At 42.9% G+C, this 27,262-nt stretch overlaps 2 protein-coding genes across 2 annotated transcripts; both read left to right on the top strand.

Moving 5' to 3' along the window:
• The first annotated feature begins 87 nt into the window (after positions 1–87).
• On the top strand, positions 88–4,358 carry socs4 (suppressor of cytokine signaling 4). Its single transcript, XM_061057169.1, has 2 exons — positions 88–271; positions 1,616–4,358. Exon 2 carries the CDS (start codon positions 1,636–1,638, stop codon positions 2,818–2,820), a length of 1,185 nt encoding a protein of 394 aa, XP_060913152.1. The 5' UTR covers positions 88–271; positions 1,616–1,635; the 3' UTR covers positions 2,821–4,358.
• A 2,417-nt stretch (positions 4,359–6,775) lies between these two features.
• On the top strand, positions 6,776–25,251 carry wdhd1 (WD repeat and HMG-box DNA binding protein 1). The gene is made up of 26 exons (XM_061057047.1): positions 6,776–6,870; positions 7,018–7,111; positions 8,783–8,894; positions 9,020–9,171; positions 11,289–11,400; positions 11,495–11,545; positions 11,643–11,738; positions 11,839–11,931; positions 12,601–12,707; positions 12,841–12,982; positions 13,144–13,354; positions 13,520–13,704; positions 13,823–14,007; positions 14,106–14,347; positions 14,544–14,681; positions 14,775–14,931; positions 15,217–15,331; positions 16,555–16,686; positions 16,904–17,121; positions 17,402–17,544; positions 17,663–17,719; positions 18,425–18,456; positions 19,141–19,305; positions 19,391–19,536; positions 19,803–19,938; positions 24,806–25,251. Exons 2-26 carry the CDS (start codon positions 7,035–7,037, stop codon positions 25,004–25,006), a joined length of 3,405 nt encoding a protein of 1,134 aa, XP_060913030.1. The 5' UTR covers positions 6,776–6,870; positions 7,018–7,034; the 3' UTR covers positions 25,007–25,251.
• The last annotated feature ends 2,011 nt before the right edge of the window (positions 25,252–27,262 follow it).

The raw sequence follows: 27,262 nt of genomic DNA, 5'->3' as shown, positions 1-27,262 counted from the left end.
CCTGAGACTACCCTCCCCTTCGCCCCCCCCACCCCCCTCCTCTACCGGCTCGACCCCACTCCACCTCCTCGTTCATTCAGGCTCGGCCCTGGTGGAGAGGAAGCTGCTGCCTCCCTCGGGGATTCTGCATCATAATTATAAAGGAAGCAGAACAGTCTGCTGTCTGTTAGAGCTGCACAGGCTGCGAGCTGGTCACACGCGTCCACTAATATGCAGAGAACAACCGGTCGTAACATGGAAGAGGAGCGGTCTTTCTGACACTGTCTGGAAGGTATGAAAACCTCTTATTTAAATCTTCAAAGAGTTAACAAGAACAGCAGAGATTGTGTTTAAAATCTATTGTTTCTCACAGTCTGTTTGGCAGGATTAGACTACAAACAGCACAAATATGACAGAGCATGAAGTGGGCGTTCAAACAACGGCTGTGGGAGCAGTTTAACAAAACTTTGCCTTTTATGAATGTAGCATGAAAAGTCTGCTTTCTTTCTTCTTCTGTGCAAAACCAATATCTGTGGTTTTCTGGAAACTGCATTGAGGATGTAACTGTACTCTAAAGTATTTATTTGATTTCTTCCCTCTGGAGTTCAAGAATCCAGAAGTATCAGTCAGACTAACGATGTTACTCTTTGATTGGATGGGATTGGATCAAAGCAAAATCCTGAATAGTAGACAACAAGGTGTCACCCAAATGGATCATATAAATACATGTCAGATTTAATAATCCAGTTTGGAGACTAAAATTGTTTAAATGAAATGAATTTGAAGAGTTAATGAACTCTCAAATTGGCGCCAATCAAACGGATCCATTTGAAACCAAACATTTTACAACATTATCCTCAAATCTCAGATTCCTGTTTTCTGTAATGTGGCTCTTGCACTCCACTGCAGTTTCTCTTTGCACCTTACTTGTGACAAGATTATGCACAGATTTTCAAAGAAAAGTGGAGTTAGACGTGTCTTTAATTCACTTTTAACCATCAAAAAAATGGCTCAACATCTTCAAGGGCCACACAAAGCAGAGTTTTACAACTCAAACCGTTATTTGATAGTGCTTTTAAATGTTCATTCATTTCATTGACTTTTTATGTGAAGAGTAGGAGCACTCTAAAATGGTTGTTAATGGCTCCATTAAGGTTAAAAATAAAACAACAAAGGGACTTATAGTCTGCTCCGACAAACCTCTTTGTTGTGGAGTAAAAAGTAAAAGACGTTGCTTTTATCAATACACTTCTCTCATCTTCCTTTTCCCTTATACACAACTCAATAAAAAGAACATTTTTGATTAAATAATCAATTTTAAACTGCTTGAATTTTTATGCATAACAGAAAGTATAATGCCAGGGGTTAGGGTTAGTAAGATGAGTATAAGAAAACAGTCAGAGAGTAGAAACATGAAACATAAATCAGGACTAAAACAACCGTGGTTACAGGAGTTTGTTATCAAAGTATCCTGAGAGTATCCAGTGTCTTACTGTTTATGTTCGTCCATAAGCGTTGCCTATTTCTTCACTCATTTGAACACATTTCTCCCACTCTTAGATGAAAGTTCTTGTTTTCACGATACATGTTTGCGATCCCACCGTGACTCAGGCGTCTGTTTTTGAATGTGTTGCAGATTCATCAGAGGAAGCGGTCATGTCAGAGAAGAAACCACGAGGTTCGGACACACGTCCCAAGTCAGGCCTCCGCAGTTGGAGTGCAGACAGTTACGTTTGGCGAGGAAAGAAACGCTCGCGGAGTTCTCGCAACGGGTCGAGTCCCGGCGGGTTGGAGGCGGAGGGGACGGAGGATCTGGGCGTGCGGTCAGGATCTTGTCCGAGGCGGCGCAGGGAGAGAAAGTGCAGCTGCAGCGCTCTCGGGGATGCGCTGACGTCTGCGGACATGGATGTAGTTTGTCGGAAGGCTTTGTCCCGGCGTTCTCTTCGGCAGAAGTTTCAGGACGCTGTGGGCCAGTGTTTGCCTCTTCGCTCCCATCATCACCACCACCACCATCACCACCATCCGTCAGGCTCCTCCAGACCCTTCTCAGTTCTTTTCTGGTCCAAACGCAAGATCCACGTCTCAGAGCTCATGCAGGATAAGTGTCCTTTCTCTCCCAAATCTGAACTGGCCCGATGTTGGCACCTCATTAAAAACAACACCACCCACTCAAATGCCCTCAAAGACATGGAGACCCCCCTCAGACCCAGCGTCTCCACCTCCTCTCCTTCCCCACCACACACCCCCCTCTCCTGGGAGGACATCTGCTCTCCTGGGGCTGGAAACACCAGCTTGGAGGACTGGAACCCTTCTTGTCCTCATGGTGGAGCAGAGGGCAGCTGTGGCCACACTGACTACATCCTGGTCCCGGATCTGCTGCAGATCAACAACAGCTCGTGCTACTGGGGTGTGTTGAACCGCTTCGAGGCCGAGGAGCTCCTTGAGGGCAAACCCGAGGGGACGTTTCTGCTCCGAGACTCTGCCCAGGATGAGGTCCTCTTCTCGGTCAGCTTTCGGCGCTACAGCCGCTCCCTACACGCACGAATCGAGCAGAACGCCAAGCGCTTCAGCTTCGACGTGCGCGACCCGTGCATGTACCGGGATCCCAGTGTGACAGGACTTCTGAGACACTACAGCGACCCAGCCACCTGCCTCTTCTTTGAGCCGCTCCTATCACGACCACTACCAAGGAGTTTCCCTTTCACCCTCCAGCACCTGTCCAGGGCTGTGATCTGCAGCTGCACCACCTACCAGGGCATAGACTGTCTGCCGCTGCCCCCTCAGCTCAGGGACTACCTCAGACAGTACCACATTAAGTGTGACGGCGCCTGTGCTGTTTGACAGTTCAAAGCAGGCCTCACACCACGGAGGGCAAAGATGCTACAAGGTTGGCAAAGAGGCGAAACATTGCCAATGAATTCAAAGTTGGTTCACTGTTGCAAGATGAAAAATCAGAACTGATCTTGATGCATCAAGAGATGAAAAACAGAACTTAAAGAGACTCATTAACCTTCTCTGTGGATCTCAATCCAAAAAGTGGAGAAGCAGATGTTGATGAAATGTCTCTGAAACTGTGCTTCAGTTCTAAAGGATGGTTTGAAAGCTGGGTCTGGACTTTCTGTAGCCGATCTCACATAATGCACTCCTGAAAATGTCAAGATTTGAGGCGGGTAGCCCCTGAAATCTTCTTGAGATAGTGGTAGACTTTTGCTGTCAGACGGGAGGGGAGGTCTCAGGACGCAGGAAAAAGTGGAAATGATGGACGGATCAAAAGAGTCTGACGCTTTGATGACGATTTAGATCTTTTTTTTTTTTACATCAGTGTTGATTCCGCTGACTACCGAATCAACAAATGAGTGGGAAAGAACATGCTGGTCCAAGAGAAAACATAATGAAGCAGTTTCATTACACGCCTGGAGATCGCAGCAGTTGTGTACCAGTTGCAGGATGTGTCATCGTCACCTCCTCCCGCTCGCTCGAGGGGAATTTCCCTGAACATTTCCAGCTGCGTTCACACATCAGCTCAGCCCAACTTGACCCTGAAATGAACTAGAGGGGTGGCAGGAAAAAGCCTTGTGAATATGGGAAAGCAGTATGTGTGCGGCCATGAGACAAGGACGCAACCGCTACAGCTGATACATGTAATTACGTCAACATGCTCAGAAACATTTACCTTAGTGTCCTGAATGGTGAACAGATTCTCAAAAACACACAGACCTTACAAAGATAGCAACCGTGACCTTTTTTTTGCAACTCGAGTGATTTGAAGCTGGAGCATTTTACCTCTGACTTCCGACCAATCAGGGTTTATTATGTGAAATAGAGTATTGCTGCAAGAGGAATTGCACCTTTCAGGTTACATGGCAGAAACCAAATGTCCTCTCATGAACCCTTTTATCATAAATGAACAATTCTCAGCTGTTCTTGGTCAAAAGGTTGGCGGCACAGAGACTCATCTTACACCTTATTACACCTTTTTGCTCATTAGGGTGAAGTGGTACGGAGAAGTCCTTTTCTACATATCGCATAAAATCATTGGCGTCACCATCATCGCCTCCTTTTTATTTGCAGCTCCCCTATGCAAATGTTGAGCACTTTATTCTTGACTGCATTCTTCTTTGCAGCCACAAGATGGCAACACTACCGCACTGATCAGACTTCTTCACTTGTCCATCGTTACACCATTCAGATGCCTGTTTACGACCAGATCTTTGCTGAAAGCTCCTCTGTTAATTTGGTATTTTAACATCAATTGTGCCTCTGCAGCTTTGATGATAACAGGTCACTATTTTCAAAGTACTGTGATCACTATGTTTCACCCTCAAGGCACACATTGTATTCACCACCCTGACACACAAACCAATAAATGCCATTTACACCGCCTCTGTAGTTTGCCTCGTTCTCTGCTCTGATTTTTAATGGCGCATCTGTATTCATGTGTGTTCTTGCCCGCAGCTCATAGTTAGACAGGCTAATGGTATGGAAAATGTCGCTTTGAAAACAATTCACCCCGCTCCCTGCAAAGGACACCTCTAAATGCCAGCACTCCAGCAGAGTGAATGAAACGATAAGGACATGAAAAACACTGTTTCCCCATCCATAGCTCGGCTGAAATTCAGACTTTCTGATTCATTCATTTTGCTCTTCGGTTCTCTGTGTACAAAAAAAATCATCTTCCCTGAGGTGGCTTGCATGAATACTAAACACTGGATATGTCATGCAAGAATACTTCATACATCCATCAGCATTTTACGTCTATTGTCTTTATTTCTATTAATGCAAGTTATGTTTTTGTTCAGTTTAGAGAATAAGTACAGAGTAGGTATTTTCGAAAGGATGCACAAAGACAACACTAATCTAAGAAAAATAGATTCATCTTATCATTTAACATTCAGCCAAACATCTCAATACACACCATCACCATGTAAATTATTCACATAAGTTGAAACATTTAACACGACTGAACATGCATTCCTCACATGTTATGCTTTTTATAAAATGGCCTCATGCAATCATTTGTTTTCAGTTTGATTTGAACGCAGGATTAAGAAAGATGCATTTGGTACTACAGCAGGTGATTTCTTCCTACAGTACTGGAAATATAGGATTAAGCCATTTCAAGAGTCCAGTTGGTTGATATGAAACTATTAAAGTCCTCCACATGTATCAAAAAGACAAAACTATATAATTATTAACTTAGATCTCTATTCGACGCATTTTTCATTAATTTTTAGGCCAGCTCTGTGTTTGTGTTTGATCTCTATGATGTTTGATTTGTCACCGTTCAGTCAATGAACGGAGGCCACAGCCACGTCCATCGATTGTCCTGAACCACACACATGAAATATTAACGACGTCTTGTATGATCTAGTAATCGAGCATCATTCTTCAGCGGCTCAGAGCCGATACACATCATGTTACTTTACAGTCATGGTACATCTGATATCCTAATGTAAGAAACTGGACATTACATTTTAAGGTTGAATGTTAATCCATGTGTAGTTTGAAACACATGTGTCAGGCTCATGGTTTGCTTAAACATGATCTCTTACATTTCAGTCATGTAATATTTAGAGACCCAGCTGTCAAACACTGCATCATTTCCTGTTGCACTAATCAAATTCTCCCCTGAGACGATGCTCAAACAGGCGAGTGAAGACTCAAACAGTGGTGGTTTGTCTTTCTAAATTCTGTAGAGTATAAATATATCTTAATTAACGGTGGATACAAATAATTTAAAGAATTAGCAAGAATATTTGTCTCTAACTTTAAGCTCTAGGGATGTAACGTACCAACTATACAATGAAAAATAAAAAGAAACACAGGACAATTTCAATTGATGAGATAAAAAAACATATTGCAGTATTCTTTTTTAACCAGCAGAGGGCGTTGTATGTTTTTGGCTTCTCTTATTTAAAATAGAAAAAACCTTTGCACATCGACTTCATAAGAAAGGTACAAAAATGTAAAGGTAAACTCCAGCTCTCCGTCTAACTTGCAAACAAACAGAAATGTTGCCGATAAATGTTTGTTTGCAAGTTCGACAGTGTGCGGGAGTTTACCTTTAAGGCTTCTCTTATCTGACATCAGTAACTGATATAGGGAGTTGTCAAATTAAGATCAAATTTATATTTTTGTCAGATTATTTTAATAAAGGTATCATAATGATTCATGAATTGACTTCAATCTCTTTTTATTTTAAATAAAAGAGAATTGTGGAAAATCGTGATAATATTGTATCCTAAACCCAGTACACAGTAAGCTCTCTAACTCTGTAAAATTAAAGGACTCCGAAGTTTTGTGTAAGGATTATTTCTGAAGTGAATGTGTTTCTGCAGTATGAGGTTGAAAGGAACAAAAGTGTGCTATATATTGTGTTAATCATTGTATGCTGATTTAAGGACTGTATATGTTTTGTAACTGGGACTTCTCCATCGCTCTTGAATGGATGGATGATTTTGTGGGCTTTGATAATTTCTTAAATTCAAGAAGTTGGAAAAAGTGGTTAACAATTTAGGAAACCTTGTCTTCATCCTATCAGACAGCAGGCTAACAGAAGCTGTCAGACAAATGAAGCTGAGAAAAAAAAGGACAATATCTAATTCTTGACGTAAGTAGACTTAAAGTTACAATTAAAGGCTTGACTACCTGTATTTCATAACCTTTTCTCGCCGCTGCCCCATAATTGTGAAGAAAAGCCAAGATCCATGCAGTAATAATCATAATCCGGCCTCCTCTTGCGTGGCACGTTAACAAAGGCGGGGTTTCAACGCCTACGTCATGACGTAGCTGGCGGGAGTCGTGACGCTGCGTTTCCTTGTTTTCAACGCAGCGCGGGAGATTCAGGAGGAGAAGAGAGAATCGAGTCAGTGGAGAAAACCGGAGGAAGTTGTAAGTTGTCGCTTCGTGATTAAAACTTGTTGAATAAAAGTTTGTTTTGAGTTTAGGGTGTCGTACCGTTAACGCAATTTAAAAAAAAAAAAAGTAAGTTACATGTCCTCTTCTTAGTCTCACCTTTACGTGTCTTTGTCTCGTCAGTCTGCTGGTTTGTTAAAATGCCGTGTGAGAGGAAGCAGCTTCGTTACGGACACTCGGAGGGACACACCGAGGTCTGCTTCGACGACACCGGGAAGTAAGTCAAACATGACAAAGATGTATTCCTGTTTATTTTCTTATATATCACGTACTATGTGTGGCTGGTAATGCTGAGGAGGATGTCGTCTGATATCACTGGACGTCACATTTCTCTACTCATGTTCATTCATGGAATTAATTTGACACCATTAGTGTTGTAGTCCTAACTCAGTGTACAGCCGGATGGATAAAAACAATGTCCATGTGATTCATTTGACCGTGTCTGTTACAGCTATTCACTGTTCCTAAATTAAGTGAGAGTCTATATTTTTATTTTGGGAATACATTTGAATATTAGATTATGTTTTGATTATTATTGTTTACATTCGTTTATTTTGCTACTTGGGGCATAAGGGTGGAGTCTGTACATGGGTGTGTCTTTATAGCCAGGTAGCCAGGTGAGACTCACGTAGGCACCTAATGGGTTAATGGTTTTTTACCAGGAAGCCAGGACACAATGGCAGGATGACAGGGCTGTTGTTGTTTGTTGCCTGCTTGATGTCTGTGGATAAAATAAACCACCCTAAAACCTTCAATAATCACCTGGACACTTATTAATATATCCTGCGTAAGATTCGCCCTCTAGGTGCCTCAGTGGCTTTATTGTGAGTTTGTGTTAAGTTTATCATTTGTTTGGAATTTTTGTTATTTATAGATTATAGATATCGCCACTACACTGTCTATAACAATTAGCTGTCTTAATAACACTCGCTAAAAAAAGGTTTGACTCACAATTACATGCAAACTAAAACCCTTTAAATGGCACTAAAATACTCTGGAATCTCATTCCCTTACATTTTCTTAAGAAACACGTTTTTACCTAATAAAATGGGTTGTCAAAATGTTTGACACTTTGATCATTTTGGATACTACATGATTCGAAAAGAAACAATCTGTTGTTTTAGTGATCGATAGTACCCAAAAATCACCAAAGCTTTTTTTTAAACCTGCATTTATTTCATAAGACTGGTGCGCAGGAGAGGAATTCATCCATCAAAAATGACAGGCAAGGGTTCAGGTTCCTTTATTTGTACCTGTAGGTAAATTTGGTTGCAGGGAGAGTCACACAGACGATACATAAAACATACAAAGTGCAAATGCACGGTGCATGGGTAAAAGTCCTGCACACTCTCTGAATTTAACAATAAACATTTGCAACGTTAGCAAAAATGTGTTTTTGTGCAGGTGAGACTGTGTGCAGGAGTTAGTCTGCAATTCATGGTAATCAAAAATGAGAGATTCAACATGCTGTATATCTGATGCATATTGGACTTCTATATTTGTTGCTGTGATATGAAAACAGGTATCAATATCTTTTGAGGATTTTTTTTTTACTAGAATCGTATCCAAAGCCTTTTTTGTATGCATGCCTGAAAAATCTAGATAATTTTAAGAGGACAGCCCCTGAAATCCTCCTGATCCGTCTGTGCACATATGCACCTCACAGCGGGCTACCTGTCGGACAGGAGGGGGGGTGCGGGGGTCCCTTAGATGTGATGATGATGTTTACAACATTTAATGATAATATTTGTCTTTATATGGATGCTATGGATGAATCTCAAGTGAGCAAAGTTTAAAAAAGTTCTTTCTGAAATGAAGAGATCAGCTTTAAACTTTTCCTTCTGCTGCTCAATGTTTGTTAAATCTGACCGTCACGAAACTTCCTCAGGTACATCGTCACCTGTGGAAGTGATGGAGATGTTCGGATATGGGAGGGTATGGACGATGATGATCCGAAGTTTATCACCGTTGGAGAAAAAGCGTACTCCCTGGCACTCAAGGTACGTCACCTGCTGCCCTCTGTTATTTATTAAACTTATGAAACTTAAGACCTGTGATGTGTCACTGAGCCCTTTTAGAGAAGCTGGCGTCAGAATTGGGCTGAGGTTTGATCTTTCCTTCACAGAAAGGGAAGCTCGTGACTGCGAGCTCCAACAACACGGTGCAGATCCACACGTTTCCTGACGGAGATCCAGACGGCATCCTGACCCGCTTCACTACCAACGCCACGCACGTCGCCTTCAACAGCAGCGGCTCCAGAGTGGCAGCAGGCTCCAGGTACGAGACAAGAAGTGAATTACACTGACTGTGAAAACAGTAGACAGTGTTACGAAAGCTGTTTTCACATGTGCACTCCTGAAAGTGTCTAGAAATCCTCCTGATCTGATCGTTCACACACGCACCTCACAGCGGGAGTCTATCCCTGTCCCACAGGAGGGAGGGCTGGAGGGCAGATGATCTCCTGACGCAAGACGTAGCGTATTAACTGAGTACACTATACCAGGAGTTCCCAAACTTTGCCAAGCCAAGGACCCTTATATAGCATTAACCTCAGGTGGGGACCCCCTCTTGCAACATTTTGGATATTACCTTGGATATTACGATGGAAATAAATATCAACCTTGAGACCAAGAACTAATGAACTGATCACTGGAAATAAACGTTACCACCCCCTCTCGCTCGAGGTGAATTCTCCTGATTATATCCTGCTTTCTCGGATATATGGATTTTTTTTCTTTATCTGTATGTGTCAATCTGTTTTTTGATGGCATTCATAGAAGACTTAATAAATGAATGAAATTAGCAGAAGCTGCTTCAACATTTTCCAAGACAAACCTTCACCCCCAGATGAATTACCAGTGACAGTTAAAGGGTGAGTGCAGAGTGCATGCAAAGAATTTAGCTGTCGACATCCTTCAGGCCCTGACGGCATTAGCCCAAATGTTCTGCCAGCTGTCCTCTCGTCTGCAACACCTCTTCAACCTGAGCCGGGAGAGGATCCCATGCTATGGTCTGTGGAAGACATCCTGCCTGGTCCTGGTTCAGAAGAAGACAACCCCATCTGACCTCAAAGACTATCGTCTAGTGACTCTCACATCTCATGTGATGAAGGTGTTAGAGGCCACAGGTGAATCCATCACTGGATCCTCTGCAGTTTGACTACCAGCCACGCCCGTGAGTGGACGATGCCATCGACTTCCTGCTACAGACCGCTGACGGACAACTTTGTGGAGTAGACCGGAAGAAATCACCTGCTTTTGAATGTGGCCGAGACCAGAGTGATGGTGATTGACTTCAGGAGGAAGAGGACAGCTGTGCATTCTGGGAGGGGATGTCAGCATGATGGAGGAGTACAAGTACATCGGCGTCAACATCAACAACAGAGCAGATTCTATTTTAGGAGCCAGAGTCGGTTCGCCCATCTCATTAGGATGCCTCCTAGACCCCTACCTTTGGAGATTTGCCCAGCACGCCCAACTGAGAGGAGACCCTGAGCTCGCTGGAGCATCTGGCCTTGAAACACCTTTGAATCTCCCAGAAGGAGCTGGAAGACACATTGCTGGGGAGATGGGAGTCTGGGTTGACTCGCTTTGCCTGTTGCCTTCTGCGACCTGACCTTGGACAGGCGGCAGAAAAAATGAAAATCGGGCACGCCCTCAATGATTCTTCTGAGATTTTAATGAATGGCTGAATGAATGACATTTGACTCAACAAAAACCGTAAATTTAAGAATGGATTCCTCAGAGAGGTTGTCCAGCTGACTTGGAAGAATTGTCCCGAGGTATTTCTCACCGGTGACACCAGCGCTGAAAGACGAGGGATTTTATTCTGTCGAATCAAACGCATTCACCCCACGTCCTCTTCTCCTTCAGCTGCTGTTGAAGAAGTCGCTGTGCGTAACATTGTGTGCACGCTCTGACTAAAACCTCCCCGTGATCCGTTTAGTTTGAGCGATGCTGTGCGTGTGCAGAACGAGCGGCCTCTGATTGATGTTTTCACCTCACAGACTCTGGATCGGTTTGTGATTAGTCGAGTTCGGAGATAAACGTCTGTTTCCTGCCAGGATTGATTTGCTCGAAGCAGGTTTATCACGGCAATAAAAGCACGGAGCATGGCGCCGTATTGATGCTGCTATTTTTCACTCTGGTAATAACAGTTGTGATATTGATTGCAAAAAAATGTCCCGCATCTGAGGCTGTTAGGGCGGATTCAGCATCTGCATCCTGACGGAAATCAGCATTGTTTTGTCCTTCTGGTTCATTGATTTGATGATTTGAGCTCTTGATGTGTCAAAGCTGATGTGAACTTTTCTCCATCCTCTCACATGTTGACACAGAGATCCAAAACACACCGGTTTGCCTGATATGTTCTTGATTTCTCCGTTGTCTCCTCAGTGACTTCATGGTGAAGGTGGTGGAGGTCTCGGACAGCAGCCAACAGAAAACACTCAGAGGCCATGAAGCGCCGGTTCTCAGCGTTACTCTGGATCCTAAAGATGAATTCCTGGTGGGCAAAATGATTCTTTTACCGATAGATCGAAGAATGAAACTGTTTTGACTTTTAAGACAACACTGAAAACGTTCTCTGCCTCCCCTGTCAGGCGTCTGCCAGCTGTGACGGCTCTGTTGTGGTTTGGAATATAGAGCAGCAGGTATGCAACATAAAAAAAAATCTCATTAATCGTTATCGTTTTTATTTTGAACATCTGCACAGTCTGCCCGATGCTGACCTGCTCTGTGTCCTTTCAGACTCAGCTGATCAGCTGGCCTCTGCTGCAGAAGACGAATGACGTCAGTAACGCAAAGTCTCTGTGTCGTCTGGCCTGGCAGCCCGGGACCGGGAAGGTCAGTTCAGTTCCAGGGAGCCTCTGTTTCTTCTGTTTCACCTCCATCTCTGCACGACTTCTTTTGTGTGACACACAGACATTGTCTTTGTTTCTGTCAGGTTTTAGCAGTTCCTGTGGAGACGAAGGTGCAGCTGTACGAGCGAGGGTCCTGGGACCATGTGAGCACTCTGTCAGACGATCTGCTGACTCAGGTGAGGTCCAAATGAACGACCACAGACAGGTTGGTGCGTCTACAGGCAGAGGTTTTAGTACTTGGGTAATTAAAGACTAAAGCTTTTGTAGCTCGTATGGCGACGTCAGTGTTTATTGTAGTCTGTTTTATAACCAGATAAAGAACTTCTTACTAGGGATGCAACGTTTACAGATTTTGAGTGTACGATTATAGTTTGAGAAGTAATCTCGGTTTCACTCTTATGAATTCCTTTTACATGACTAATGTATAAAAAAAATAATCCAACTGAAGTCTGAGAGGATTGCCAACTGAGGATTTTTATTTATTTATTCATTTTAACAGCCTTATCGAGTGTCTTTACTTTGAGCCCTGAAGTGTTTATTTTCAGATCCAAACCTGCTGTAGCTGCTGAATTAAAAGATTTAAGCGTATTAAGAGTTGAGCAACACTTCCCACCAAAATCGTGCCGTTCTTTGTAACCTCCTGTTTCCCTTTGATTTCTGTCCCCTTATTTTATCTGGTGTTCAAACTTGAGATGCATGAATTTACTCTGCAGCCTCATCAGATTAAGTTTTATTTTTTTAATCGTAATATCTGACTTTGACAAACAGAATATAAAACCATCTGCAGGACAGAAGGTTTTCCGTCTTCTGCTTATCTAATTCAGTTTTTTCTTCTTTCTCCGCAGCCCATCAACGTGGTGGCCTGGTCTCCATGTGGGACGTTCCTGGCAGCGGGCAGCGTGGGGGGTTCACTGACCGTGTGGGACGTGAACAGCAAGCTTTGTGTGGAAAGGTGAGACAACCAGGCGGTGCAGGAAGTGTCTTTATATGAGTGCTGAGGCTGAGGAATTACAGGTTACAATTTGAACTTCAGGTGTTTTTGTTTCCTAAAGTTTTAAGTTAACGTTCTCTCGTCTTTGCCGCAGGCAGAAGCACGAGAAAGGCTTCACCGTGTGCGGCCTGGCCTGGCATCCGTCGGGCAGTCAGATCGTCTTCACAGACACAGAGGGCTGCCTGAGTCTGCTGGACGGACTCAACACGTCTGTGTCCAACACCGAACACACCAAGGTAACACTCAGATAACACACAGTTTAAATAATGAACCGCTGTGTGCTGGAAGAAAATAAATTAAGAAGCTCCACCCCTTTATTCAGCTCCCTTTTGTCCAGTGTTTCAACCTTGAGTTTTCTTTTGAATACTAAATAACTTCTTTTCTGGACTTTCTGCAGGCTGCAGTGAAAAAGCCGGCCAAAGACTACGACGCCCTGTTCGATGACGACGACGACGATGACAGGCTCATGGATGAAGGTTTGAGTGAAACCAACTCACCTGCAAAGAAACCCGTGACAGGGGACGACGACGACGATGATGACTTCCTCATGCCTTCGACCGGGCGGGTGAGGAACAGAGGGGCGATACTCGATGATGAGAACTCTCAAGGTGAGTGACAGACGGCTTTCAGAGGATGCGTATTATTAGATTCTTTGACTCCATATTCTTCGTCTTCTGCTCAAACAAACTTCCTGTGGCGGGGTTTTAGTGTTTCACATTCTGTATGAATCCTTCAAGTGAACGATGACACATCTTTTGCACGTCTCTGTTCAGACACCGGCTCACTGCGGCTCGGCCAGGATAAATTTGGGGACGATGATGACACGGGCAGCGTTGTGGTTCCTGCGGCGGCCAAGTCGGCTCCCCTGCGTCCCGTCTACGAGGGACCCATGCCGACGCTTCCTCAGAAGGCCTTTCAGCCAGGCTCCACCCCCGCACACCTCACTCACCGCTTCATGGTAGGACACGGCGATTTGTAATTGGAGAATAAAATAAATGAGGATGCTGGTTATCTTCTTTTTGACCCTTAAGTCCACACAAAGTTTAATATGTAGTAAAAGTCAGATTGTGTCTCAGACGTGGAACTCTGTGGGAATCGTTCGCGGCTACAACGACGATCAGGACAACGCCATCGATGTGGAGTTCCACGACACGGCCGTTCACCACGCCATGCACCTCACAAACTCTCTGGGTCACACCATGGCCGATCTTTCCCAAGAGGCCGTGCTGCTGGCCTGCCCGGGTACAGATGAGCTCGCCAGGTAAACCGCTTTGAATCCGTTTATAAAAAAAATAAAAATAAAAAATAAAAGTTTTTATTCTTAAAGCGAATCTTTGAACCCGCTGCTCTTCTTCTCAGTAAGCTGCAGTGCCTCCACTTCTCGTCCTGGGACACCAAAAAAGAGTGGATGGTGGACCTGCCGCAGGGCGAGGACGCACGGGCGCTCTGTCTGGGTCAGGGCTGGGCCGCGGTCGCCACCAACACGCTGACGCTCCGCCTCTTCTCCATCGGAGGAGTGCAGAGAGAAATCTTCAGCCTGCCGGGGCCCGTCGTCTGTATGAGCGCACACGGAGAGCAGCTGCTCATCGTCTACCACCGAGGTAAGAGATGCTCAAACCTCTGATAATGAGACCTGCTGAGCTGAGGGTTTTTATTAATCAGCAGAACGTCACGATACCGTACAAAGACCTGTTTTCAACATATTGTAATGAAGCACTGGGCTACAGTTTGATTTTAAAAAATCTATTTCTCGGTTCTTGATTGAGTGTGTGTGTGTGTCGCTTTTCACATCGTCAGCTACGGGGTTCGACGGTGAACAGGCTCTCGGCATTCAGCTGCTGCAGTTTGGCAGAAGGAAGAAGAAGCTCATCAACGGAGAACCGCTCCCTCTGTCTCAAAGGTCCTACCTGTCCTGGCTCGGATTCACTGCTGAAGGTCCGTCTGTCAAACGGTGGTTTGTGGTTTTCTCAGAGTTCTCAGTTTCTGTATTTATAAGATGATAAACCGTTTTTTTTTTTTTTTTTTTAGGAACCCCTTGCTATGTGGACTCTGACGGGGTGGTCCGGATGTTAAACCGTTCCCTCGGTAACACCTGGACGCCGGTGTGTAACACCAGAGAGACGTGCAAAAGCAAATCCGATCACTTCTGGGTGGTGGGAATCCACGAGAACCCTCAGCAGCTCAGGTAAACTTTCTCTTTCTGCTTCCTGTCAGCTGAGAATTTCAACACATGAAACTTCATAAATATCTCGTTTAAGTATTCCGGTCATGTGTGTGAGGCATGAAGGAGACACAGACATGGTTAGAATCTGTATGAAAGAAATGATTGGTCAACAGTTTCTCTTTATCAATGAGAATGTATTGTGTTAGATTTCCTGATGCCTCCTGGGTTCTTCTTCCTGGCTGATCTTAAATGTTTTAAATGTTGATCCCCCCCTTTTTTTAAATCTGGTCTGTTTTTTCCTGCCAGGTGTATTCCATGTAAAGGCTCAAGGTACCCCCCCACCCTGCCCAGACCTGCTGTGGGCATCCTACCCTTCAAGCTGCCGCTGTGTCAGACGAGCACAGAGAAAGGACAGATGGAGGTAAACAAGCTGAACACACTGAGCACCGACTTTTTCTTTTGAACTGTTCAGTTTTATTGATTTACTAACGAGCTCTACCATAAATGGACTTGAGCTTATATAAAGCGCTTTTCTAGTCTTCCGACTACTCAAAGCGCTTTTTACACCACATGTCACACATAACCATTCATACCCTTTCACACACTGATGGTAGAGGTCGCTATGTAGTATCATCCATCAGAAGTAACTAATCCCATTCATACACCGCCAGCTAAGCAGCGGGAGCAATTCGGGGTTAAGTGTCTTGCCCAAGGACACGTCGGACATGTTGCCCAGCTGGGGATCGAACCCTCGACCTTCCGGTTGAGAGGCGGCGACTCTACCAACTGAGCATAGAAATGAATTGTTGCTGCCAGGTTTAACTTTTGGCTTACTGAACCACAGGGCAGGGTAGTTCACAGAACCTCACGATACAATACACATCATGATACACTTAAAATTCAGGTCCTCAGAGATCCTAGAAGTAAATAAAAATATTCTGTTTAGAATCTCTGAGCTTTTAATACATGCAAATACAATGCTCTTTATTTTAAAAACTTAAAATGTCCCTCTCAGTTTTCTCTCTCGTTATAATGTGTAACATTTTGGTTTCACTTGACTGAGTCCACTTGTTTTAAAAGAATGTCTTTTTTGCTTTACATCTAAGACGCTGCAGCAGTTTCTGAAATGAACCGCCTTTGCATTACACAGCGTGGCTTACATTCATTAAGCAGCTGCCTGAAGCCTTCGTTATCAGCGTTGGTGTACGGGCGAAAGTCTTTATACAAATAAAGTATAAAAGTGCTTTTGTCATCTTCTGAACCGTTTGAGGAAAATCTGACTTGAAAGCGTCTCTCAGTGCTGGCTGAGGCAACACACATTGATGCTGTGTAGCAGAGCCAGATTGAGGTCGGTCGTGTCGCTGCAGTATTTTCCCTTTCTTTCACATTGCTTGCATGTTGCGTGACTCATCTCCAACTCCCGACATCGTGCTATCTTTACTTTCAGTGGGTAGAGTTTTTCATGAATGCTCGTTTGTTTTAAAATAAAACGTGCGCCGCTTCATGTCGTTTGGCTTCTACTGCCTCCTGTTGGCTTCATGCTGAACTGCACCATAAGAGATTTTTTTCTTATGTTGTTATTTTTGAAAAGTGACCATATTTCATGTCACGTAAAGATAAAGTTCCTCTTCCTGTCTCCTGCAGGAACAGTACCTGCGTTCAACCCTCTTCCACAACCACTACAGCTTCCTGTCGTCCAGCGGGTACGAGATCGACGAGGACGGGCAGGGTCAGTCCCAGAAGGAGCAACAGGAGCTGCTCATGAAGATGTTTGCAGTGAGTAGGAGAAACTCCACACACACACACACACATCAGCTGTCAGATCACATGTAGTTCACAGATCTGATCAGGGCTCGAATGTCCTGAAGCATCTGTAAAATGTCAGGAGTTCACAGGTTCATGTGTGAACAGGGCGCCATGGTTACAGGATTGAGAAGTGTGCCAGCTGCTTCTTAGGTGTTTAAATTAACGCAGACTCCGTGTTTCCTCTCAGTTGTCCTGTAAGCTGGAGAGAGAGTTTCGCTGTGTGGAGCTGGCCGAGATGATGACTCAGAACGTCGTGACCCTGGCCATTCGGTACGCCTCCCGCTCCAGACGCATGGCCCTCGCCCAGCGGCTCAGCGAGATCGCGCTGGAGAAAACGAACCAGATCCAAGAGGAAGAGCCCGAGGAGCAGGAAGAGGAGCCGCAGTACTCCAGACCAGCATCCAGGTACGGCAATATTAATCTTTGACTTTGAAGTGAACGGTTAATGCAGACGTTTTAAAATCAATGTTTATTAATCATGATCTCAATAACAATTCAAATAGTTGTGATCAGGATTTTGGTCATAATCGAGCATTCAGACCTGAACCAGTACCTTCAGCTCTTTCAAAATGTGATTCATCAACCACAGCTGCAATACAAGCTTTATCTGCGTTTGATTAAATATAAAAATCAGATCAGATCGAGGATGTCTCCAGTGTGGTTAAGGAGTGTTTTATTTGGACAGGTTTGGTCAGAGTGAGTCCACAGGAGGACGGTACAGCAGCAGACATGATCAGCAGGAGGAAGAGGAGCAAGAAGAGGAGATCAGAGAGGAGGAGGAGGATGGACAGGAGATGGAGACTGAGGAGTCAACCGAATCCAAAAAACGTCAGTTCTCACCTTTTTCTTTTTTTTTTTTTTTCAACTGTCTTTGCTTTTTTATCTCCTCGACACCTCGGATATTTAATGACACCAGCTCACATGTCTGGTGTGTCTCATCCTGCAGGTGTAAATCCATTCGCTAAAGAAGCGGGCTCACCTGTGATGCCTTCTCTGACGCCAAGTGAGTAAACATCCACATCATGAAATGTTATATATCATATAAGGGGATCTCTTCTGTAAACTGTCGGAATAAATCATTTTTCAGACGCACTGCACAAATTCTAATCTTAAAAAGTGTATTTATTAATTTTACAATAAAAAAAAAATCTAATTTGACTGTTCAGAGAAACGTCTGATTTTTAGATATTTAGATACGAGCAGATAATAAGGTGTGAAATGCTTTATTGCGGGGGAAATGTACGCAGGGGTCTAGCAAGTTTTACTGGAAAAGTTTCTTGAAATTCGACATTACATCTCATTTTTAAAGTAGAAATTAGAATTTCTCTTTTTACAGATTTTTTTTCACTGATGAAAAGAAATCTGTAAATAGAGAAAACATCGTAAAAGTTGGATGCGTCTTATACACCGGTGTGACCAAAATGCAAGTATAAAATACTGACAGAAACGCTGTCATTACGCTGGTGCAGCCGCCACCATTACACACTAACTACATGTGAGGTGGCGCCATTGAAAATTTGTCCCTGTTCATTGTGTATTGTAAGCTGATTGCACGCTGTGCTGGGTTCCATAGCGACAGACCCATACACTTAGAGATACATTTTATATATATATATGTACTCAAAAACAAAAACATAACTTATGAGACTTGATCCAGAAGACTTCATAAATCACCTTTTGTCAAACTTCACTTTGTTTGTTTCCACAGTTGGTAAAGCAGGACGATCTAATCCTTTCAAGGTAAGACCCCTCGTTCTTTCAACAGCTTGATTTCTCTGATCATTTAGATGAGATCATGCAGACAGATCGTCAGGCTGTGTGGTCAAGAGAGACCGACATGTTTTTAGTTGTGTTGTCACGATACCAGCGCTGTAAACTTCCGTTCAGTTCAGTTTATTGCCATTTGTTGCATAAACACCACATGTGAAAAACATGTGCAGTACAATTGGACAAAGACACAGGACATTAAAATTAAACTTGGATTTGATTCTAGCCTAAATCAAAAGACATTGATGTCTGTTTCAGTTCTTGAGCAACAAAAACAGAAATCCTCAGCACCCAGTGTTGAGTTTTTTCTTTGTTCTGATTTACAAAGATTGCAAGAAAACTTCTGCTTCGTCTTAATTGCACAAATATGCTGGCAACAATTCAGAACCGATGTGTTGCAAACGTATTCATGCAATTCAGACAGTGTGCAGGAGATGGTCACAATCTTTGATGCATTCATTCCTCTCCAAAGCACCGGTCTTATAAATAGGTAAAAAAAAAAGTAAAGCTTCCACACTTGTCGATACTGTCACTATTTAAAATAACAGAGATTGTATCATTTGAAAACACGTGATATCGATAGAAGTGTTAAACTGAACGTTTTGACAACTTCAGTTTATATTATAATTAATAAACGTTTGGGTGGGTCTCATGCAGATGCTCGGCTCAGGGAAACCCTCGGCCCCCTCCGGTCAGCCACGAGTCACAAACATCCTGGACAACATGACGTCCAGCAAGAAGTCTGCTCCGCTCAGCGGGTCTGCAGGGAAACAAAGCAAAGGCCCCGTCCTCAAACCGCTGGCCCCCAGACCAAAGACAAAGGTACCGACATCTCCTTCTGTCACATAACTGTGAAACTCAACGTTGATTTCAAATCGATTAAGGTAAAATGCGTTTTTCTCTACAGACTCAGTCCACTCTGCTGCAGATGACAAACACAAAATCAGCCAATAAGAAGAAGACTCAGCAGAACACGGAGCCGCCTGCAGTTCAGCACAAACAAGTAGAAGTCCCGCCTCCAGCCTCGCCTGCAGAAAACACTGAAAACAAAAGGTGAAGACTGAACCGTCTGACTCCTGGAAACATGAATGGGCTTTTTTTTTTTTTTTGTATATTCAAATAATTATTTTTTTTAATTTTACATTATATTTCTATTTTACTGTATATATGTGTATTAGTAATTTGAGTGTATTGCATGGCCTTGCGGAACAGTCTTTACATTTCACTGCACATCTGTATGAGCATGTGACAAATACAAATCTTGAATCTTGAATGAATGTACATTCACATGGATCTGTCGTTAACTTGTGTCTCTTTAGGCCGAAGACCGGCTTCCAGCTGTGGTTGGAAGAAAACAGGAAGAACATCATCGCCGACCAGCCGGACCTGGAGGAGACGGACGTCATCAAAGAGGCGATGGGTCGCTTCAGGACGCTGTCAGCAGATGAGAGACTGGTAGGACACACTGAGGGGGTCACGAGGGAGGGGGGGGGAGATGATGATGTTAAGAAAATTGTTCTTGAAATCGTGAAATGATGATTTAAGCTCCAGAGGTCTTGAAACATACATCACAAACTCTACAAACACTATAGAGTGAAACGTTGAAAAGGACACTACAGGTGTTCAGGGAGCTGTTTTCAGTTCGCCCTGAAGAGCAGATTGTCCAGTGAAACCATCAATTAGAGCCTGTAGGACAGCAGTGATTATCAGCTGCAGATCCATTAGACTCTCCCTCCTCCCTGCGCAGCCTGGAGACACTCCGCACTTATCTCTACACTCCTCGAATCTGCTTTTTCCTGATCGTATATTCTGCCTAAGTAATTGCACATAAAAATATGAGAAACAACTGCTTAAGAAGCTGATACAATTTCAAATCAGGGGGCGCCAGATAGCCTAGCGGTTTTGTTGTGCAGCCGATGTACAGATACTTTAGTCCTCATCGCAGCGTCTGTGGGTTGGAGTCTGACCTCGGCTCTTTTCTGCATGTCTTCCCCCTCTCTCTCCTCCCAACACTTCCTGTCTCTCTACAGCTGTCCTATCCAATAAAGGCAAACACGACCACAGCACATAAATGCTTAATTAAAAGAAGTGGACATACAGAATTCAGACCTATAATTGTCAGTTAAACCTGAGTAAAGTATAGAAATGAATCAACAAATATACTCACCTGAAGCCTAAAAATCTGAGTTGATTAAAGGCAGAGTGGTGTTGCAGTTTAGTGGCTCTAAACCGTGTCCCAGAAACCGGCTGTGACTGTGCTCGTTAGTGCACAAAGCCTTAGAAACACTCACACAATGAGCCAAAAATGGAAAAGATCTCTAATTAACCTGCTTCAGATTCTGCTATTGGCTGTCCATTAAAGCTGAAATCCTACTTTAAGTAAGTGGCCACATTTTTTGGGGAGCAACTGACCCCATGCAACAATCACAGGGGTTGTTATCGATTTGAGGCGGTTCTGAACGGATTATGAACCAAAAAGATCCGAACCCCTCCTGTGATTTTAACCTTTATTTAACTGGTAGAAACTGCATTAGATCCATCTTTATGTAAGCCACTGGCTGTTTATAACATCAAACTTTGTGGATATTAATGGTTTAGTTCAGTGCAGTGTGGAAGGAACAAAGATGAACGGGCAACAGGAACTTCTCTAAGTCTAGCTGATTCCATCTTTATATATTTATTATCACCTAACCTGCTTTGTCTATGACTTTGCTTTTCGTCACAAAAATAGCACACAAGTACAAACAGCTGACGACGATAGTCCTCCTCCCTGATTCTTTTTTCTGAAGTCACATTTGATCAAGTTCTGTGAGATCCCAATTTGATGGAATCATCACTGATCTGCGAACAGAGTGTGAACGAGTGTGTGGTTTCGCATCTTGACTGAATTGTCTGGTGTGAGCATCATTAACTGATGTATTAAAAACATGAAATGAACCCTTTGAAGTGATAACCTCAGGTGTGGGAGTACAAAGTCAAAGTACAGAGTGCAGTTCCTCAAGTGTCCACTAGAGGCTGGCTGCAGAAGATCCAGAAGTCACATACACACCCATTCAAAAAAAGATTGCAGAAATTAACATGTTTAACGCCTGGTTCAAAATGAAACAGGTCTGATTAGCTTGTGTTTTTATCCTCACACTGTACAGGGGGTGAATTTTTTTATAACTCATCCGTTTGATTTCATGAAGGATACGAGGTCTTGATGATAAGGCACGTAGCTGAGCTGACTGACAGGCTCGGTGTAGCTGATTGTCAGGAGACTTAAAACCTGTTTGCCGCATGTTAGGTCAACCAAAAAGTAGGTTCAATATGGGGACCGCCATCAAGCTTCACCTTCATTAACCACTGGGTGATGTCACTGAGGTTTCGTCCATGTGATTTTAAATTGACCAGGTGTCGCCAACCTACTGTTAATTTTTTCACAATATCTAAACCTGGACGAGAGTACAGCTGCTCAAATAAAGTCAAAGTATTTCTTAAATCTTTCAGCACATTAAATGATATCGAATCTCATCTGTTGGTGCGGTAAAAAGTAAAAACATGTTAATGGCTAATTTAAGAACCATCCTCAAAAGAAATAAAAGGAAAACAAAATAGTAAATAAACACACCGATATAATGACAGTGCTCCAAGAACAGGATTTTTGTGTAATGAAAAAAATCCTGCTAATAAATGTATCACGCTTTTTTGCAGCTGTTACTTTTTAAACACACGACCATCAGCTGCATTGCTGCTGTCGTGATGGATAACCACGTTCACAGCTGCACGCTTTTCTGCCACAAAAATGATGCTCCCTTCTTAAATCCAGCCGTGAAATAACCTTTTCTCGCACCATTGATAGCAGAAGGAGGAGCTGCATCGTGTCCTGCACTTTCTCATGAGCTTCAGGGGTAAAAAAAAAAAAAAAAAAAAAAAGAATCTGATTTGAAACCAGTTTTCACTCAAACACTGCATCCTCTGCTGCGGTCAGTCAACGGGTTCATAAATGAGGCTGCTGTGTCAGTAATAACAGACCTCATCCTTTCATCCACCTGACGGCTGATACACATCAATCCCAGCGCCTGTGTAGTAACCAGATCCTGACCCTGCATTCATCAAGACCCTCAGCAGAGAGCACGATGACACTCGACTGAAACAAAAGAGGAAGTGGATGAGGGGGGAGGGAGGGGAGACGCCTGTTGCCTGGGAACCCTGTCGAGAGTGTTTTAGCAGCGAGGGCACAAAGCATTGATCTTATGATAATGCTGTGAGCGACAGGGAGCTGGTCAATCTGCAGGAGAATAAAACTGAGGTTCAGGTTCCTTTGAGATATTTTAGGACAGTTTGAGTGTTTACAGTTTTTGTTTCAAAAGTCCTCAGTAAACTAAACATATGTTTTCTGCATTTAAATTCAGAGTCCATGGTCTTGGGACTGGAGTTGGGTGTTGGAAGTGTTCGAGTCTCAATATGTCGTGCAGGTGACATCGTCCACTAGCGCTTCAGTTGGCTTTGAATTTACACAGGAGAGCAAAAATCTAATAACGATTTAGCTTTACTGAATGTCTTTAAACAGATAGCTCAGTCTGCAGGGACTTAGGTTGGGAACTGGAGGGTCATCGGTTCAAGTCCCGGTGCGGACCAAAAATATGGAAGTTGGTCTGGTAGCTGGAGAGGTGCCAGGTCACTTCCTGAGCACTGCTGACGTGCCATTTAGCAAGGCACCGAACCCCCAACCTTCCTGTGAAGCAGCCCCTCTCTGACATCTCTCCTCTAACGTCCTAAGTGTGCGTGTGTGTGATTCAAGCGCATCTCTTAATAACAGAGTGTGTACTGGAGTTTCCCCTCAGGGATTAATTATGTTAAATTAAAAAATATCTGCATGCAAGTGCAGTTTACTAATCGCTTCATAAGTTTCCTGTCAAACTGTTTTCAGTAGCAACACATGGACAGGAAGTCGTGGTAAAATAAAGTCATTTATGGCAAACTACTTGTTGCACTAGAAGCTGTGAAAAGATGCCCATTGTCCTCAGAGGAACAGAGGCTGTGTTATTATAGGACAATTGAGTTTTGGGGAAATTGATTGAAAATATAATTTCTTTGAGTAGGAACATGGGTGGACAGTAACTTAGCTTCTTTTCAAGACTTTTTAGACAATTTGGTGATTCTGGTGTCTGTTATTGTTCAGTGTCTTTGATTGGCATCTGATCGTTCAAACTGAAGGATTTTACTGATTTTTATTTCAACATTTGAATCACTATTTGAAGCAACAGTCCCACAGCAGGCGTGTTGACTCACTTATCTTTATCGTTATCACGCGATGGTTGTGAATCCACCAATTTCACATCAATGACATGTTTGATGTGACAGTTGTAATGCTTTTAAAAAAAATATAAACCTCATGTTTGAGAAGTACTTGTTGTGTTATCGTTACGTCTCAGCAGGATTCACAATTGGTGTCGTGTGGCTCGAGTCGGAAGAGTCGACCAATAAGACGATGTCGCTTCCTGTGATCTAACATGAAAGCGCTCTTCAGATATCGCAGTCTTAAAAATCAGTAGCTAATATCATTTTCTCTTACATGTGGTGTGTTCAACAGGTAACACCAATGTGAAGAGTTTATTAACCTGTTGGATTTTGTCCTACATGTTCTTTCCCCAGTTTTTTGTATGATTTGTATTTGTTTCAGTATTTTGCAGCACATGTATCTGTTAAAGGATTTTCATAAACCTGGATTATTAACCCTAAACCCTGTTAATGTCTCACCCTGGGGCTGTGTGTGTGTGTGTGTTGTTTGTGTGTGTGTGTGTGTTGCACTTAATTACATTATCCTGTCCAAATACAATCAAGTGAAAATTGAAGGATGTTGGACGTCACAGCTTGTTGTGTCAACCCGCCCTGAACTGGTGGTTGTGAGTGTGTTTGAATAGAAACGGGGTTAATGACAGGGTTATACGTGAGTGTGAGGTGGATTGTGTTTGTGTGTGTGTGTGTCCTGTGATGCTGCCAGTCCACTCCATCAACAGGCCGTGATGATTCATCCCGGCTCCATTACGTCCAGGAAGGCGCTTCCTTTTGTCTCGACTCGGGAGAGAGAGAAAGAGAGAGAGAGACAGAGAGAGAAAAACAAAAGCATGAGGAGGAAAGAGAGGCCAAAGAGATGCAGCCTGTCAATAGTGATTATACATGACAGGATGCAATTTCAAAGTGCATGCCTGAGTGTCCGTGTTTGTGCGTTTAGTCATCATCGTGTAGGTGTCTGCAGTCTGGGTGGAAGCAACAGAAACATGTATTGTTCAGTGATTAACATGTGCTTCTCATGTCCTTTTTCTTTTCCCTCGTTCAGACGTGGACGGAAAGAGCAAAAGGCCAAAGTGGAGACGCAGCAGATCTGAAGAAGAGGAAAAGAGCCGAAGGAGGAGGAGCAGGAGGAGCAGGAGGGGAAGATGAGAATGGACCAGCAGCAGCAGATGAAAACAGTGCCAAGAAGAAGAAATCTTTGGATCCCTCCTCCAAGCTTTCAGCATTTGCTTTTAACAAAAACTAAAGGTTTTAATATTTTCTTTTTCCTTTTGGTGCTGAAATGTGAAAACTGTTGATCCTGTTAAATCTGTTTGTTATGTGAATATGTTGTTACACTTTGAGGCACTTAATCAGAACATTAAACTCTTACGCCTCCAAAGTATTGAGTGACGGTAATGGAGTTTCCTCGGTTTTCTTCTCTACTTTTAGAACATTTCTAAAAAACCTTTAAATGTATTTTAACCATTCAATAAATGTTCATGTTTGTTAGTTCCTGGATTTGTCTTCTAATTTCATTCCCCTGGCATTCAAATCAAAACAGAACAATCTGTTTGTCTCACTTCCTATCTGGCTTTCAGCTCTGAGCACATTGGCTGCTAATGGAGATGTTAAAAAGGGCCAAAAATAAAGAGATTTGTAATTTGTTAAGGATCAATAACTTCCTGAGACAACTTGTTCCTGAACTTTTTTAAACATTTCTCCAACACAAGGAATGGGGCAGTAGCTTTTCCGCATGTCAAACCTACACATTGACACACTGATGGTAGAGGTTTCTTTGTAGTGAGCCCATCAGCAGTAACTAATTACGTTCATACGCCGCCGACGCAGCAGCGGGAGCAATTTGAGGTGAAGTGTATTGCCCAAGAACACATCAGACATAGACCTAAATAATGCATTGGGATAGGCCTGCTTTAGATTATATTCATAAAATTAATCAGTTATAAGATATTGCGCTTCCTTAGGCTACTTGTTGAGTTTTACATTTTATATTACATATTAATGTTTAAATTAATCTTTTTTTTTTATGTGCTTTATAAACAATATTAAATAGGCTACCTTAGATTAAATAAATAGCATTACTTGATAAAGGAAATGGGCTTCCTTTAATAACTTTTATGCTGGAAATCCCGCGAGATTTGACCTCTAATGAGGTAAACAGGAAGCTGGAGCTCGCAGCCAGTTAAGTTATCTTATCGTCAACACTGAAAACAAGCAGATAAGGTCAGCCCGGTGGTCTCAGTGAAACATTACACGATTGACGACACTTATAAGCTAACTGAAGAACATGTTTTTTTATTCTGAATTTATTTTGTGAAAAGCGGAAACGATAATAACGCTGGTGGTAGTGTTCGCCAAGCAGTCGCCTGGCAACCAGTCTGTGTTACCAGGCAACCGCTGGTTTCGCCCGTTTCCACTGTTAATGCTAACTTAAACTAACAGCTGTAATTAATATTTATTGGAAAAAATATTTAAAATATCCTTCAATTCTGGGTAAGAGTGTTTAAAGTATCTCTTTATTGAGAATTAGTTTTCTGTTGTTACTGTCTTTGTTTCTGAGAGGCGTGGACTCATCATGTTGTGTTTTTCTTACAGTTTATTTATATAATTTTTATTTTCATTTTTATTTTTTTCCGCACATGACAATACTCAACCCTTCACAGAAAACGATTAACAATTTTATCACAATCCATGTTCATAAAGGAGCTGCATTTTACAACCAAAGATAACATGTCTGGTTGAACTATGTCACCACAATTTAGTATTTTGTTAACCTGTTAGAATATTACATTTTTCCTACCCTTTAGGTATTTAATCTTAAACTGCAGCCTAAACAACAACAAAGTTAAATAATTAAGGAGCAATAGATCAAAGTAGGCCTACATTACCTCTAATGTTGACAGCACTATGCTGAAATTATTTTACAAGACTTTTATTGAAAGTGTGCTGACCTTTTGTATTCAGTGTCGGGGAGGAGCATTGTCCTTACAAAATAAGAACAAACTGGACAAAGTTGTTAAACTAGGCAGCAAGATAACTGGGAAGCAAATGTACAGCATTTCTTTCCTGACAGACCGGTACACAGTGAATTTAGCCATCAAGATTACAGCTGACCCTCTGCACCCCCTTTGGTCAGAGTATGAACTCTTGAATTCAGGGTGCAGGTACAGACTGCAGAGGATGAGGACCAAAAGAGGCATTACATCATTTGTACCGCGTAGTATTCAGCTGCTTAATAAGAGCTGATTATACAGGACGAACTTGGCACTCTGCACTTTATTGAACTTGCTGAAATCCCTCATTGAATCATGTGATGCTTTAGTGTCTTGTTATGTGTTCTTACGTGCTGTCCTGTAAATGTGTGTTTGTATTGTGTTTTTTTTAGCTCTCTGTGCAAGGCAAATTCCCCTATAGGGCAATAGAGGTTTCATTCATTCATGAGAGTGGCAGGCAACTGCTTAGGGGCCCAAGGCCAGTATGGGGCCCCCAACGGCTGGCAAAC

This window comes from Labrus mixtus, chromosome 1, assembly GCF_963584025.1.
Source record: "Labrus mixtus chromosome 1, fLabMix1.1, whole genome shotgun sequence".
NCBI classification, from domain to species: domain Eukaryota; kingdom Metazoa; phylum Chordata; class Actinopteri; order Labriformes; family Labridae; genus Labrus; species Labrus mixtus.
This window is presented reverse-complemented; position numbering and strand designations above follow the sequence as displayed.

Excerpts from the sequence above, each read along its gene's own strand:
- socs4 (XM_061057169.1), top strand. The coding sequence starts at position 1,636 with ATGTCAGAGAAGAAACCACGAGGTTCGGACACACGTCCCAAGTCAGGC.
- wdhd1 (XM_061057047.1), top strand. The coding sequence starts at position 7,035 with ATGCCGTGTGAGAGGAAGCAGCTTCGTTACGGACACTCGGAGGGACAC. Across the intron at positions 7,112-8,782 it reads TGCTTCGACGACACCGGGAA|GTACATCGTCACCTGTGGAA; the intron begins GTAAGTCAAACA and ends AAACTTCCTCAG. Across the intron at positions 14,932-15,216 it reads GAGAACCCTCAGCAGCTCAG|GTGTATTCCATGTAAAGGCT; the intron begins GTAAACTTTCTC and ends TTTTCCTGCCAG.